Source organism: Venturia canescens, chromosome 8 (assembly GCF_019457755.1).
Source record: "Venturia canescens isolate UGA chromosome 8, ASM1945775v1, whole genome shotgun sequence".
Lineage (NCBI taxonomy): Eukaryota > Metazoa > Arthropoda > Insecta > Hymenoptera > Ichneumonidae > Venturia > Venturia canescens.
In genome coordinates this window covers 21,949,635-21,965,608 of record NC_057428.1, presented here as the reverse complement: position 1 = coordinate 21,965,608, position 15,974 = coordinate 21,949,635, and the positions used below count along the sequence as shown (strand labels likewise).

Sequence of the window (15,974 nt, the reverse complement as noted above, 5' to 3'; positions counted from 1 at the left end):
CGTACTCGAAATTCAAGATCTCCGCGTGACCGTGTACGAATACATTTTTTCCTCTCTTCCATTCTGCATCAGGATTTTGATTTTATATTTCCAATTATTTCGCTCGCGAGTTTAGGGTAGTTCATGCACGACACGGTTTTCTTAAAGTTTTGAAATTTAGACAGAGTTTAAACGGGCAGAGTCGACTGACACGCGTATCAAATTTTAAGGGATTCGTCTTATTGGTTATTGAGACAAACGTCTTTAAATATGAAGAAAGTTTATGAAAAACGTACACAATAACAATGAAGCATGTAATGAAAGTTTGGAAGAAAATTCGAGACGATTGTCTTGCTGCTAGTCAAAAAAATATTATATATATTATGTTTAAGATTGAACGAAATTGATAATGCGAGCACTCGTATGACCTCACAATTGCTTATTTCGGCATTTTGTTTCTTCTTGGCTCGGGCCATTTATTAATACTTTTTTCGCTCTCTAAAGCGATTTTTGACATAAAAAACTACAGTATTTTAGCCAGGCCGACTAAAATTTCTCTGACATTAATTTAGAGTGATTATAGGAAGTAATAATCGAGCCAATTTAGACACTCCTTTGCTGGGCATCGTCTACCTTAATTACGTTGCGTAATCAATCGCGAACAGCCCACCATCGTTGGGGGTTGCGGCTGACTCACTTTTTTTTCGCAAATTTGTTTAAACCTGCGAATAATTCAGCGTTCCTACGCGCGTAATGCCCATTTTATCTCTGTTTCGATCGATTTCGCGAGAACCAATTAGAATAATGACTCAGGACGAACGATCCAGCAGAGAATGCATAATGCTCTGAGCAAAAAATGTTTTGCATCAGTCAACTTTATTGAACAGGTCGTAGATGATAAACTGAAAAAGTGATTGAAGAATTTTGAGTTCACTGGACGCGAGCAGGGCTCTCCGCTCGATGATTCGCCAATACTTCCATGTAAACGGGATTTTTAAACGATGCGAATATTTCCTTCGCCGGTGTAACCGAAACGAGCTCAATTTCCATATGGTCGAGAACGTTGCCTTGCCGTTTACGATCCATCCCGAATAACTCGACCTCGTTTACCGTTTCAGCTCGCAGCTCGTTCTTCGATATGAAAATTCGACTCCTCGATGATTTCTGCTCCGGGAAATGATCCGAAAAATACATAGAAGTTCATTAATTAAACAGCGGCTCATGAAAATCGAATATATAAACGTTTGAGTAAAAGAAGACGATAACTCACGATTTTCGTCAAAACATCTCTCATGACAATTCCATAAGTGTAACGAGACCCGAAGAAATAATCAGCACGAACGAGGCAGTCGTTGACGTCCCGAATTTTTTCAATCTCGATCGACTCCTCATGAAAATCGCCAAGTTTATCGAGTGCCACGAGCTCAAAGTTCCTCTTCGAATCTGCCACTAGCCTTGCAGGCTTTCTCGAAACGGTGTAATCGACGTCGCACTCGCCGAAGGTGAAATTTTCGGAGATTCGAAATTCGGGTGTAAATTCATCAGCGACGCTCCCACCGATGCTCAATTGGTTGACGATCAATCGAGCCATGTTGAGAGACCACGCGGCCAACGGCGGTGCAGTTTTTTCAATCACGTAACCCTCGATTCCTCCTCTCTCGTTGTATTCAACACCGAAAAATTCCTTCATCAGACCGAATTTATTGTAACCGTCGCTCTCTTCCTTTCCATAAACGTCGTAGGCACGAGGATTTATTTTTCCTATGACAGAGTTCTCCAGACGACAGATCAGAGTCCGGTTTTGGCTCGCGGCAAGCGACGCGGGCTGACATCTCAGATCAGCTTTCATATCGTTGCCCAATGAAGCACCCTCGTCCCGATCCAACGCCGATATCATTCTAACCCGAGCCGAAAACTTGTACTCCGGCCCCAATTGCCACGTCTCATTTCCCGGCGATGGAATCGAAACGGCTGAACCGACGAAAAACACAGAACGTCAAGCACCGCGCGATCCCGAAGGCTATTTTTTTTTTTTTTTTTTTTTTTCATGAAAAATACTGTTTTACGTACCTAAAAAAAATGGCAAAAGTACGTGCAACATGTTGTCTTCGCTCCTTCGCTACGATCTATGTTACAAACTTAAATTCGCTTGGCGATCTTCCTTTTATATGCGCTATCGGAGCAATTCATCCACGAGCTGGTTTGACCCTAAATTGACACTGGACGCTTCTCTCGTGAACAACGCTTGAATATAAATGTGAATTCACCTTTTTATTGGTCGAGCTGTTGCGCTTGGTTTGTGGTCTCTCGCGTCTATATTTTCATGTTCGGAGGGTTCTCGCGTCTTTGCGTGAACTTTGACAAAACGATACTCGATTCAGCAATTTCGTTTCCTTTTCGATAGTCGATCTGTGATGGGTTTTTCGAGGTTGAAATCTTTCTCGTATGCCGCACTGTTTATTCGCGGAAAGCATTGGGGCCAATTCTTACGGATTTTCATATATTTTTGCTTCCGCTCTCTTGGCTCGCTCGTGAAGACGCAATTTTAATTCTCGCGCGTCCTTCGATCGCGCATCATTTGTGCATTTTATGCGCTCAATCGCGCTCGTCGTTCGATACGCGCAGGATTGAAGAAAATTCGAAGCAGGTTTTGTCGATCGCGCAAAAAAAAAAGAATTTATGATCGAGGACGAACGAACGATCCGTTGAGGAAAAAGGGAAATTCAATTGCTCGTAACTCCAGGAATCGTGATAGCTTCATCGAGACTATTTATTCATTCGATATTGCTCTTGAGAAATCATGTTTGACCAAACTTTGTGTGGAAAAGTCAGTGGAAAAAAAAAATCGAACTTTTTTGCTCTTTTGATGATCGAAGAAAGGATTAAAATTTATTCTCGCAATTACTACTAAAATTATGAGCAGCTTATTCGTTGAGATATTTTTTTTTAATATAACGATAGCGGCTTTAATACTTTCGTAGTAAAATCGTCAAGCGAAATGTCGCAACAGCCATTTTCTATTTATAAGCGAATGCGTATCTACATTTTAAACCAGCTGCTCAAACCTTCCACCGTTTGCGTCGTCATAACTCATTGAAACCTCGAACAAGTGTTTCTCTTTTTCCATTCCCGAGTCACTTTCATGCCTAAAAACATTGTATATTTTCTTGTTTTCGTTTTTGGCTCTAAAGTTGGGGGAAGCGTGCCTGTCACGTACAGGGGTCTGTGATAACCCTTAAAAAATGAGATTTTCGTTAATTCTTTTCTCGACAAACAGACCGAAGATCCTACAATAATTCCGGGAATAGATCCGCACGCTGTATTTCCAAATTTCGGCTCTCAAATAAGTTGGAATTTCCGATTTCCATGGGGACATTCACGCGAAATGTTATAATTGATTGATTGGTTCAACGAAAACTTCTAAGTTCGAAGATAAATTCTGTATCTCCGAATAAATTAAGCCCCGACGAACGAGATGACGAAAAACGTTTCGAGGGAAAAGAAACTTCGGTCTCGAACAGTTTTCTGTACATTCCCAATGACCTTGGGCGCGCATATGCGAACGTTAGCGTTTCCCGTCTTAGGCAGAAGAGACGAATGACGCCGTAATTTAACTATTAGAGCAATAATCAGCGACGATGATCTCGTTACGCTCCCGTGCAAAAATAAAATAACGCCGCAAGCTCCTCCCCGTTGCTCGTTCTTTCCATTTTTCTAGCTGAAGAATTTTTAAGGCCGCCTCCTATCGAGAAGAGCGCCGGAGGCATTAATTAAACGCTCTTTGGAGAACGTTGCTCGCGCGAGTGTGCAAACAAACGTGCGATTCATCTTTTTTCATACATTGACGGTTCACTTAAAATGAGGCATATAATACAATACGAGTGACCTCACCGATTCTCGTTATCTCAAAGAGAGCGGTCCATCGAACGGCGGGTGGGAGCGATGAGACATGGGAGAAAACCGCCCGGGAGAAAAGTGTTTTTTTTTTTTTTTTTTTTTTTTTTTAATTCTTGTTTATAACGATGGTGTGTTTTCGCAGAAGCGTTGATAGGAACGTGTGAAAAATGAATTGTAGAGAAGAGGAAGGATCGATGGACGAGCGAAAAATATTTGATATTCTTTTTTCCGTAACGAGGAATTGAGTGATTCGATTAAAATAGAGTGGACAGATTATCGCCAGTCGTGGCAGGAAATATTATCGTGACCCTCGACGACCCGCGCTCATTTTTTTTTACTTGCGGCGAAACAAAATAAGCATTCGGCCAGCAGATAATTCACTATTTTTTTTATAACATCCAGAATCATAGATATTTTCAGTAAAACGTTTAACACGAATTTGAGGATCGACAGAGATTTTTTTCAATTTCTTTTCATTATTATTTATTTTACAATAACAAATGGCCTCATTTTTTAGACGAAATTCAGTGTCTTCACTTCCAAGTGGCACAAAAATGAAAAAAATCGATATAAAAAAATGCTCTCGTATATGGTCAATTGTGCAAGGAAGTACCATGCCGAATTTCAAAAGGATAGGTCGAGTAGTTTTCGATTTACACCGCGATGGACAACTTTTTTCTCAAGTGCTTCTGAAAATTTTCTAGCATCGAGTTAATATATATAATTACACCGTGCACGATTGGCACTATATTGGCAGTAGCTCTCGTGTCCCCTGAACACAAGCTCGAGTCCTTGGCATCGTAGAAGCACATAATTTTTTTTATCTTATCTCAAATCAGCACTAAAACAGACATTTCTCGGTCCACTTTGAATTAAAAAAATGCGGGAATTTTTTCGTCGTCGTTATTGGACGGATTGAAAAGAAAAAGTCTTACGCATCTTGGCGCAATGGGAACGACTCTTCTCTGTTTACTTTTTTTATACTGGGATTTTTGTTTTTGTTTGGGATACGCGAGACCGAAATCCCATCGAACGAAAAGTTCCCCAGGCATCAATATTGACGACGCATCTCTGCGTAGCGGGGAACTTGGCTCGTCCCCCTTCCCTCGTTCGCTCTCCTCGTATCCAGTTCTCTTGTTCATATCCTACTCCTCCGTTACGTATATAATCCAATCTAGCAGCGATGCCAGAGTTCAAAACTCGACGTGCCATCATCGCGAAAGGTTGACTAAATTTTATTTGTATTTTTATCATTGGTGACCCGCGATAACGGTGCCAGCTGTTCAAACGTGAAAGTTCGAAGAATTTTATAAAAACTGAAAATGGTGAGTGCTATGTATATAGGAATGAGAAATATAATTTTTACCATTCTCTTTTTGTTTCTTGTCTCAACGCTGCTTTCAAACGAATTTTTCGTGTAATTCATCAAACTTTTTCAGCACATTTATCCAATAATTCGTCAACGAATATTCACGCATTATTAATTCATCGTTTTGTTTTATTTTAATATTCTCGCAATAAAAAAATTTTTATAAATTGTTTGCAGTTGAAGCGTTTGGCGGTAGTGTCGGTGTTGTTTGTGGCGGTGACAATGGCGCAGCGATCACCGTACGCTGGAAATCCGAATCGTCCGTATCCCGAGGTACTTCCGCAATACCTTACCCCGGATTCGAACAATATCGAGTCGAGCCCGGGTGTGGCTCAACGTTTCGGTGAAACCGGTGCATCCAGCACCGGTGGAGCTCAATCACAAAATTACCAACCCTACGATCCTTACACGGACCAGGAATTGATTGATCGCATAAAAACGTGGCCGAAAGAGAAGCAACCTTTTTGGTACGTTAATCGCGAGGCGATAAAGGCCGCGCAGAGAGGATCTGGAAGCACGAATAATTCGCCGCTGTCAACGACAACGGTACAGCAGAGAGGATCGTTCGCTGGCCGGGCATGAAAAACAAAAAAAAAGATGAAGGAACATGAATAATGAGCAAAACAACCCTGTACTTGTGTATATGCGACGTGGATGAGAATATTTTTTACAACGTAAATTAAATTTACGCCCAATATGCACGTGGCCGCGACACACTGAATCCGTTATACGAGTTTTATGAATACATACTAGTCAATTATTTCAACGAAAGTACTTAATGTATTTTGAGAAAAAAAAACTATTATTGACGTGAAAATGATTGTATACTTGTGTTTTATTTACATCATTGGATACTTTACATATAGTTATGCTATGCTATGTTATATCCATCCCTATCACTAATATGCTGCACAATTAACTTTTATTTCATTCGAAGACTCGAGTTGTTTTGTTTTCTAGTTTGTGTTTTCATAAAATTTAACAACACTCAAATAATCGTGGCGTCAAAACATTACGCACGGCTGCATCCTCAACGCGAGAAGCTCCGAAATGCAGACAACACCCACCGGAACATCTGGTTTATCCCGTAATAAAAAGATTTGCGTAAACGGAGAATCGAGTGGGGAGAAGGAAATCCACCTTAGAGAAGGTCGGTTTAACCGGCGCGATCACGTTGCGCGCAAACAAAATATCCTACCCACAATACATTTCGCACATTCTCTGCGACGACTCCTTCTATACGTCACATCCAACCGCCTTGACTTTTCTCTCTCTTTTATCAATGATTTAATCGAACTGGGAACAGGCTAGTATATGCGGTCGCACAATTATTCAAGTATATACGCCGAAAGTTAAGTATTTATTTCGCGTTTTACCAAATGCGAAAAAAACCTTCCATATATGTACGGATCTTCATATGCGTACGACCCCGCGTGTCCTAACCGAACCTTATTTATATTCTTTTCAGCATATTCATCATGATTAAAATGAAAAAAGCATAGTTAGGTTTGGGGAGGCACGATTTTCAATTTATTGATACATACTGCAAAATATAAATCCACTTGAAAAGATATAAACTTGTAAACATAAAAGAATTTTTATTGATTCATTTAAAATTTGACCGGTTTGGAAAAGGGTGAATTCACGCTGAATGTTATTTCATGTCCTAACCAGTTTGAATAACGTTTTCGTTTCCCAGCTCCGGGAAGAACTATATTACTTATCAAACATATATGTAGCTGATATCAAAATTATGCAGGGAACATTTTATTGGTATCGAGTAATAAAGAGCGTAGTTTTTTTCGTACTCGTAAATTCGCATATTACGTTTTAAGGGTCGAATAAGAATGTATTTTGTAGGAGTGTCTCCTTCACTCTGTGCAGTGTGGTCCACCTCGTGGGCCACCAGTGGCTGCGAAATAAACATTTTTTTTTGTCAATAAGACGCTCGATCGGCGATCCGTGCGGAAAATATAAAATAACAAAAACTAATCGGAAACATAGAATTAAAGAAAGGCGCACTTATTTTACGTCATAGTTTTCGAGAAATAACTACGAGAGTATATTTTTCAGTACACCTATATTTTTCTGACCATCTCATTCACGTACTCGTAACGCGCACCGTGTGGTGTGTGGCAATGTCGGGGAGTGACAGCCCAACATTTTTTCACGGTCAGCCGTGGTCCAGCTGGATTGAAAGGATCGGGAGAGACAAGCCTTTAAGTAAGTTCCGCATCTAAATATTTATTGGATAATTAGCATCATCATCTTATTTTCCCAATAGCATCGTTGCTGTTAAACATTTCATTAACCCCCAAGGCGTCCAAACGATCGACCTAACCTCCAAAAGTTGCTTCTTTGTCCACTCCACTCGCCCGAAGCGCTCCATGTATATGCATACCCACAAATATATCTATAACTATATAGATGCAAGTTTGATATTCACTCCAGAACCTCAACATTGCAAGAAAATCGATCGTTTCTTTTTTCTATATTATTCCTTTTAATGCACATTATACTTTTTCGATACAATTTTTCATCAGATGAATTCGTTTTATCCTCGAGTATTTTTTCGTGTCATTTTTGACCGTACACCCTGGTTACATAATTGTTTTGAAATTGGCAGTGCGGGGATGATTCCGGTGTGTTGATTTTACTCTTACATTCTCAGTGACCCTCCGATTAATCAAATTGATTGAATTTCTCTCATCAATAACCCAGCTCACATTCTGGGACTACAAATAAAGTTTCTCAGCTTTTCCTTCCAATGAATGGACCTGAATTTAAGTTTCAGGGATTGAGATTCAGTTGATCGAGGACATGTTAAAAAATGTTTTCTATTTTTTTGTGTTAAACAGAGATTGTACTGTTAAATATTTCTCAAATTTATAGGAATTGTTGAACATGGAACTTATAAGTTTTTTTTACAGGCGATGAAGAACCTGATGCCGAACCTTCCAGCTCAGTCACTCGATTGTCTTCGGATGGTAATTTCACTTCTTAATTATGTATCGCGGATCATCAAAATATTTGATAGAATTCATAGAATGTGTGATTTCGGTTCTACGCATCTTGACATCTTGAGTACATCGAAAAACATTATTTTTGGTTTTCAGACATCGATCTTTATGGATTTTGCCCCGAAAGGGATACTTTCTACGGAGTTGTTTGTGAGATATGCAACTCGATTATCAAACCACAGGCCCTCATACAGCACATGGGTAAATCATATATGTGAATTTGTGAAATCTCAATTCACGCTGAAAGAATTGGATGTTGAGTTTTAGAAGAAATCTTTGAATATCATTGAATTTTTCTGACGTTTAACAGAGAGTAGACACGCTTCCGGAACGGTAAATTTGCCACCCCCGTCGACACCGCTCGTGAAGCCAACGGTAAAAACGCCCTATTGCAAAGTGTCGAAATTGAAGAGAACGCAATCCTCAGGTCAAATTCAATCGAGTGGTAAAACGAATCACAGTGGGACGCCATCATCGTCAACGGCGTTATCGTCCTCGTCCATGGGATCCACGTCAGTGTCGACATCGGTGTCGTCATCATCGTCGTCGTCGTCTTCGTCATCGTCGTCGTCGTCTTCATCGTCATCGATAAAGCGTACGGCGGAACAGGCGAATTTGCAAAATATCGGATCTTTAACGTCGCCACGTTCGCCATTGGAAACTATTGCGGTTCAAGCGACGTCGAATGCAACGACAATTGTTCCCTCGAGTCCGGTGAAAAGTCCGGTCAACAGTGGACAACCGAGACGTAAAAGACTCAAGGGTGATCGTGGCCTGTTGAAAGATCGGGAATACGACGCGGATCGACATTGCGGTGTTTGGAACGATGAAACGGGGAAGCCGTGTACACGCTCGTTGACTTGTAAAGCTCATACCGTTTCGCTGAGACGTACAGTTGCTGGACGGAGCAAAGCTTTCGACAAATTACTCGCGGAGCACAGAGCAGCCAAGGACTTACCAAATCGAACTTCCAAGGTGACCTTGACTGGTACAGTGACCGTGTCAACCGCAACCAACCCCACAATCAACGTCAATTCCTTTCTAACCACAAACACAAACATCTCTGCTGCCAATGAGTCGGAGACTACACCGGGATCACCACCGGTGCTCTCCTTACCCGACACTTATCCACTGCCCAAGGTAATTAATCTCTTGTCCTCTTTTTTTATCGCTTTTCTCGTTGGTTTTCTCTTCCCCTTGCATTTTTTTTGTATTCCTCGATGATCTCCTCGTTCGATTTTTTATTCACAAACAAAAAAGATACTTCATCATATGTTATCACGTTACCGATTGACAGAATAAATATCGGAGATGAAACAGACACCGAAAACAAAATCTAAATTCTCACCCTTGTTTATTGGAAAATAAAATATATTCACAACCCATGAAATGACAGAAAAACTTGAAAGAAAAAAAAACAACGACAACAAAATACAAATAATTCTTTTGTTTCTGTTGATACTTGTTTTGTTGTTTTGTTTTTGTTATTGCAGGCTGTTGATTTGCTTTATCGGTGTCTGGCCCCGCATGGCTCCGCTAAACCTGTAAGGCATGGTTTCTTATTGTTTTTTTTTTTTTTTTTTTTTTCATTTGGCCTCTTATCGAGACCAGTTTTGAGCTTTTTTTTTTTTATTTTTTTAAAAATTTTTTATTACATTGACGGTGATCCAAGCCGTAATTGCTCGTTGTTAAATAAATTAAACATCGTTGTTTCTTTTTTATTTTCTCGTGTCAAGACAAAATTGGAGGAGGATTTTGTCAACGAAGAGCTCAGGTTGGAATCAGCACTGGCGAACTCGTCGATGGTAAATCCTGGAAAGTCCATGATGGCGCCGATATCCGTTATCCTCCCGTCGTTATCACCGATCACATCGAACAACGAGACAACGAGTGCCGTTGCAACGTTGATTCCGGCGACTGTTTCAACCGCGATTCCAACGATCGCTACGACCATGTCAGTTTCGCGAACGCTACCAGGAAATGTACTTGACACTGGGAGCGAAGCACCAATCGAGATCGATCCTGTCGAGAGCATGACTCTCTATTCTCCGGTCTCCGTTTACAAGGATGCCAAATCTCAGATTGTCGTTCAATTGCCACGTACTAGTAACAGTCTCATTCAATCGCCGAGAAATTATCAGGCTCAGGCTTCAATGCCCAGTCTCAGTATGTTCGAACCTGTCGAACAGAGTGAAACATCACCTCAGCAGCAGCAGCAGCAGCAGCAGCCACAACAGCAGCAGCAGCAACAGCAGAATCAACCACAGCAACAACATACAAAACAAATGGCCAATGGAAAACGGCTGAACAACAGTCACAGCGTTCTTCTGAGTCCTCTCAGTCGTCATACCAAAAGAAGCAAGCACGAATATCGTCAAGAATTTTCAACCTCGATACAAGTTGAGGCTACGACAACCTCGACCCCTTATCCGCACTTTAGCGATATTGCTTGGTCAAATTGTCATCCGGAACCATTGGCCGTAAGCCGATGGCTTCGCATCACATCCAACCGTAAGCAGTACAACTTCAATATTCACTGACACAAAACCCCACCCACTCCAGGCTGAGGACTCTCGCACGCATCATCAATTTTTGTATACTTATCATTTTCATCATTCTCAATCGTAAAATTTCCATTTTATTTTCATTTACCAATCTTCTCTTGGGCCTGAAGAACCTTTTTCAGCCTTCGACGGGCTCCCAAACGTTGTTATTGATGCTAATGTTGTACATGTTGTTATTATCATTACTTTGATTATTTTATTATTCACAATTCCAAGAGTCCAAAGCCTGTTAAGTTGGGTCAAATCCCTGCCTGGTGCGCAGATAAAAGACAATTTTAGGGTTTTTTTTCACTTTGAGTCAATTCAATACGAAATTGTTTTTTTTTTTTTTTCAAATTAAGGTTGGAAAATACTTTGGAGTTGATCAATTTTTCGTTCAGTTTTTTGGGTAGATTTGAAAACGATAAATTTGTCATGGGTTTTATAAGTAATGGCTCGATAATGATTATCATACATAATGTCTCCGATAGAACGTGTAGTTAACGAATTGTTTTATGTGTACAATCTGTCGGGGAGAAGAAAAACGTTAAATCGGTTTTTTGATGTGACAAAATCAAGGCTTCTATTTAGTTTCATATGAATGTTTACATGCATTTTCTGCATATATACATTATGAATATTCACATGTAGGAATTTGTAGGAATTTTTAAAATTTTATCAATTGTACATAACGAGAGTCTTTAGTTTTAGTATTAACACCGACGATCGAAACCGTTTTTGTTAATTCGTAGTCTTTCAATCGATGTACAAACATTCAATAATTCGATGTTCACCTAACGACATTGCTTTCGTGTAATTTTTTTTTTTTTTAACATACAAACGGATCTCTTACGGTTTTTTGCGTATACGAGTAATATTAAGAATGATAAATTATTGATTTTATCGATTGATCATGAATGAAATTAATTTCAGGAATTACTGGCTGTACACTCGTGTTGTAAGATAATAGTTTTCGAATTGTCTTGACAACGTTTTTTTCACTAATCTATAATCCTAAAGAAATCATAATATTTCGATATTTTTTCCTCTTCAAACGAATACAGCAGTCTTTGAATTTGAAACTGTACAGCGAGTAAAATCCTCAAAGTGATGTACGGGTATATTTAAGAAAGATCGATGAGTTTCTCAACCGACGCTTCCATTTGGTAGCTTGCCAAGGTAATTGTCGTTTATATTTAGCCACGATGAGAAACGAATAAATGCATTTAAACGCATAAAAAGAAAGAAACACAGGAATAAAAAGTATATATAACTATGAAAAGGAAGAAGGGGACATTGAATATTTCTCGGGGTTTGTTGTTGAGTAGGATTAAAAGAAAAAGTGAGAAAGCTCTCGAGAAAAGCTTCGTACGGAAATAAACCGAGGCCGATAATACTCGACTTGGACTAATGTACGCAAAAACGCCAGATGGATCTCTTATAGCTTCCAAAATGGAGAAAGTGAAAAAAAACGAGGGAAAAACAATAAAAATTAGTGACTAATGATGTTATAGAATAAAGTCCCGAAAGAAGAAAACGCTTGCCTAACGATAAAAAATGACGATCAATTACTTGTGAAAACAGAAAAAACAGAGAGGACACACTGGAGATTCGTATCGTTGAGATTTTCCTTGTAAATTGTAAATTAATTTGTCAATCTATTTGCATGTATATTGATCACTCAACAATTGACGTTCGAGAGTAGGCAAAGAAACGAAAATACAAAAGAATACGGTAGTACTACTGTTTTACAAGAAATTTTAGTCATTCTTGATCGTTTTTTGAAACAATTCTCAACGATTGCTCAATTAAAAACTTTGAAAATGGTGAAAAAAAAACCAGCAATAAGAATAATGGTAATATTGAGCCTGGCAGAGCTAATATCGTTCATTTTCATCGGGCTAGTTTTCGTTGCTCCAATCTTTAATATGCAAATTCATTGTTCATGTAGAGTCGCAACGAGGCGGCAGTGAAACGAAAAAACGGAGAGAGACAAAAATGAATTTGTTTCACCTGATTTTACGTATTGCCGTTGTAACGAGCCCGTTGATTTGATTATTCTAAGACTGCTCCTGTACGTAAGTGATCCGTGATAAGATTTAGCAAATCGATAAACCCGCTCACGGTACACGAACGTACATCTTGTACGCTTAAACGTAAAGAAGGAAGAATGATACGAGAGTGCGTGTGAGTGTATATTGCATGTGGAGAAAAAAAAACACACACACTGTTGCGAGTGAACTATTTTTTCTCCTTTTTTGAAATGTTAATGATTGTTCTATACAACCTGGGTTTCCAAATACCTCGATACTCTTTGCCTCATCGTGTTATTTAAACTTCGAATGAGAACGAGAAAACTCTTTCGTTTTTATGATTTTGTCCTCGATCTACGCCTAAAATCGTGCGATTAAGCAACGCTGCAAATGAATGTTTTGTCTCCTTATCATAGATTGTGATATTTAATTCGTATAAAATTAGATAGAGCGAAAAACCAGTAAAATTAAACGTTAAAACGACGAGGGAAAAAGGGCGAATAAGAGGCTCGAAAATATCTAATTGTAATGTAATATAAATGTCGGAGCGCTCTTATTCCTCGTGTACATGTGCGTGAGTGAATGAAGAGAGAAAAAATAAACGGTCGAGAGCAAATAGGGTGAAATCGATTGATTTAGGACGATCAATTCGAACGAAATCGATCCTTGTTACTGCGTAATATCGTACCGAAATTTCGTGCTTCCTGTTTCTTCTCTCAAGATCCGCGAGACACCTCGGGAGCGCGAGGAAGAGAGTCCACGAGAGCGTGATAAAGAAAAAACATGTATTATGCGAGCCTGTAATTACTGCATCAACGTACTATCATAATACTTTGCCAATTTTTTTTTTTTTTTTATTTTGTACAGACATCCACAGTTGCAGGGATTGGCATATATAATTATGAAACGTTATTAAATTATCATTCCGATAAGGAAAGGGACATTTATTTTAACCTAATATAATTCAATATTTGAATAACGCGGTATTGATAAATAAAACTGCTAAATCATGCCAATCTCCAGCTGCTGATTTGTACTCTGGCAGGCTTTACTTAATCAGACGAAAATTCAGTCTCAAATGACATGCAGAAAAGAAAATAATCATAACGCATGAGTGATTCCAAATAATTGTAAAACTTAAAAATTCAGCGAATACCTTAACGACTAGAAGAGCATAGAGCTAATAATGCGTAGACTGACGATAAATTGCGAAATACGCTGCGCGATCGAAGCAAAAGCGTATGTATAAATTAAAAAGTGAGAGAAAAGATTTTTTTTCGAATGGGTTTAACGTTTCACTTTGGTAGATACTAAAAATTCCTGTACGAATTTCCTAGATAATTGAGCGTATATCGTATTAGGGTGGTTAAGAAAAATTAACAACCATCTGGAGAATTAAATAGAACAAAAATATCCATTTTTAACCACTTTAAAGAAGTTTCGAGTCACAAAGGCTAATTTGGTAAAAAAGATACATCTGTTTTTTTTTCCATTTTAGGAAGAATCAATTTTATTACTTTGATTATTTATTCATTAATGTGTCTTCGTTACTAAGGTTTCCCGAAGATACCTATCACATACGTATATGCGATTGGAAAGTAATGTACATAGTTGTGTCAGGCGTGCGTGAAGTTGAAGTGTAAAGTGTAACAGAGACGAATTGCGAGGTCCTGAGAGAGTGTCTCGAAAGCATGTTTACCCCCCCCCCCCCCATATATGAGTTCACATAAACGCATATGGGCCCTTTCGTTTCGGCTTTGCCCTAAGAGCCACTGAAACGTCTGTCTCAATATATACGTGTACACGTGTATCCATGTATTTATGGCTCGTTTTTTTTTTATGTTAACGAAGAAGGTCGAATTTTATTGATTTTCGAAATCGAACCGATGAATGACGGATTTTCATTCGAAAACGAGAATTATTTTACCAAACCGGAGGCTTTTTCCAAAAATAAAAAGAAACAAGTCGAAGAGTGAGAGTGAGATATAAAGATGGGAGAACCTTGTGGCATTTAAATACATATTTTATATTTATTTGTACATGATTTTTTTTTCTTCATTTTTTCACTTCCAATTGATAGCAATCCCGTCAATCGAAGGTCAAGCGGTGCCGCGCTACACACCTTTGAATATCGTAGACCCTATCGTATTAGAATTATTTTTTAATCCTTTTGGTTCAAAAAGGAGAGAATAAAACTGCAAAAGGGCAAAAAAGTTCCTCGATGAAAAAAAAAAAAAAAAATAATAATAGAATCGAAAAATCCTATTGTAATTATCTCCGAACAGAGTAAAAGGAGTTCCGCTCCATTTTGCATTACGTCCGTGTGTGTACACGTGATGTGCATACTCGACAATTATTGTCATTCCCCAGCAGTCCGAAACTATGGAGATTTTTACACGAGTGCATTTTCTATTACTCTTTTATTCATATTCAATGCCATTTTTTACCAACGCTCATAAGAATAGTAAGAATAATAATAAATCGTCGAAAATTTTTCTTTCGCAATATTTGTCGCGATATCGATTGAACGAAAAAAAGATAAAAGAACGAAAGAATTTCTTCCATGCTGTAAAACCGTGTATGTGTCCGTTTGGACGAATATGAACTGTTCACTTTTTTCCAAACTTTCAAATTCCTTCGTAATCCTCTGTCGGCAAAATTTTCATGGAACCGTCGCTATATTTCTCGTGAGGTTTTTAACCAAAAATTGGGCTTTTAGGCAATAATATACGGTTCGGTTATAAAAAAAAAAAAAAAAACGATCAATAATCACTTATTCCGTCGTAATTTCCCGACGAGATTAAACAATTCAAAGAGAAAATAATACTTCTTATTATTATGATAATATTATGAAGAAAAATAATAATGCTTGGAAAAAAGGTGGCAAGTTTATTGTAAATGACAAGTATGTATATTATACCGTGTTGTATATCGAATACCTCAGACTCGATCAATATCAGTATATTGTTATACAAGTGATCGTTAATTAGGATTATGTGCACATAAAGCTTCGAGCTTGAAATAAAAATGGAAATAATGGGATTATATTTCTTCCACGAAGAAAATATTGGCCCCACTACACGTATAGCCATTTATTTGTTCAATTAAAAACAAGTAACGCGATATACTCGAA

General features: G+C 38.6%; 3 protein-coding genes across 4 annotated transcripts; 2 read left to right on the top strand and 1 right to left on the bottom strand.

The window, feature by feature from the left end:
• Positions 1-836: 836 nt before the first annotated feature.
• LOC122414387 (uncharacterized) lies at positions 837-2,205 on the bottom strand. The gene is made up of 3 exons (XM_043425614.1): positions 2,050-2,205; positions 1,250-1,950; positions 837-1,143 (listed from the first exon to the last, which is right to left on the bottom strand). Exons 1-3 carry the CDS (start codon positions 2,078-2,080, stop codon positions 910-912), a joined length of 966 nt encoding a protein of 321 aa, XP_043281549.1. The 5' UTR covers positions 2,081-2,205; the 3' UTR covers positions 837-909.
• Positions 2,206-5,042: 2,837 nt separating this feature from the next.
• Positions 5,043-6,062, top strand: LOC122414361 (uncharacterized). The gene is made up of 2 exons (XM_043425574.1): positions 5,043-5,201; positions 5,423-6,062. The coding sequence occupies exons 1-2, from the start codon at positions 5,199-5,201 to the stop codon at positions 5,825-5,827; spliced, it is 408 nt and encodes a 135-aa protein (XP_043281509.1). The 5' UTR covers positions 5,043-5,198; the 3' UTR covers positions 5,828-6,062.
• A 143-nt stretch (positions 6,063-6,205) lies between these two features.
• Positions 6,206-15,888, top strand: LOC122414356 (AF4/FMR2 family member lilli-like). Of its 2 annotated transcripts, XM_043425562.1 has the most exons (6): positions 6,206-7,468; positions 8,176-8,232; positions 8,362-8,466; positions 8,576-9,405; positions 9,759-9,809; positions 10,002-15,888. In XM_043425562.1, exons 1-6 carry the CDS (start codon positions 7,384-7,386, stop codon positions 10,803-10,805), a joined length of 1,932 nt encoding a protein of 643 aa, XP_043281497.1. In that variant the 5' UTR covers positions 6,206-7,383; the 3' UTR covers positions 10,806-15,888. The 2 variants fall into 2 exon arrangements, with proteins under 2 accessions (XP_043281497.1, XP_043281498.1); XM_043425563.1 differs by lacking the exon at positions 9,759-9,809.
• Positions 15,889-15,974: the final 86 nt, after the last annotated feature.

Coding starts and splice junctions, on each gene's coding strand:
- LOC122414387 (XM_043425614.1), bottom strand. CDS start 2,080: ATGTTGCACGTACTTTTGCCATTTTTTTTAG. Junction 1,951..2,049: donor ACTTTTGCCATTTTTTTTAG/GTACGTAAAACA, acceptor TCGTCGGTTCAG/CCGTTTCGATTCCATCGCCG. Junction 1,144..1,249: donor GAGATGTTTTGACGAAAATC/GTGAGTTATCGT, acceptor TTCCCGGAGCAG/AAATCATCGAGGAGTCGAAT.
- LOC122414356 (XM_043425562.1), top strand. CDS start 7,384: ATGTCGGGGAGTGACAGCCCAACATTTTTTCACGGTCAGCCGTGGTCC. Junction 7,469..8,175: donor CGGGAGAGACAAGCCTTTAA/GTAAGTTCCGCA, acceptor TTTTTTTTACAG/GCGATGAAGAACCTGATGCC. Junction 9,406..9,758: donor ACACTTATCCACTGCCCAAG/GTAATTAATCTC, acceptor TTGTTATTGCAG/GCTGTTGATTTGCTTTATCG.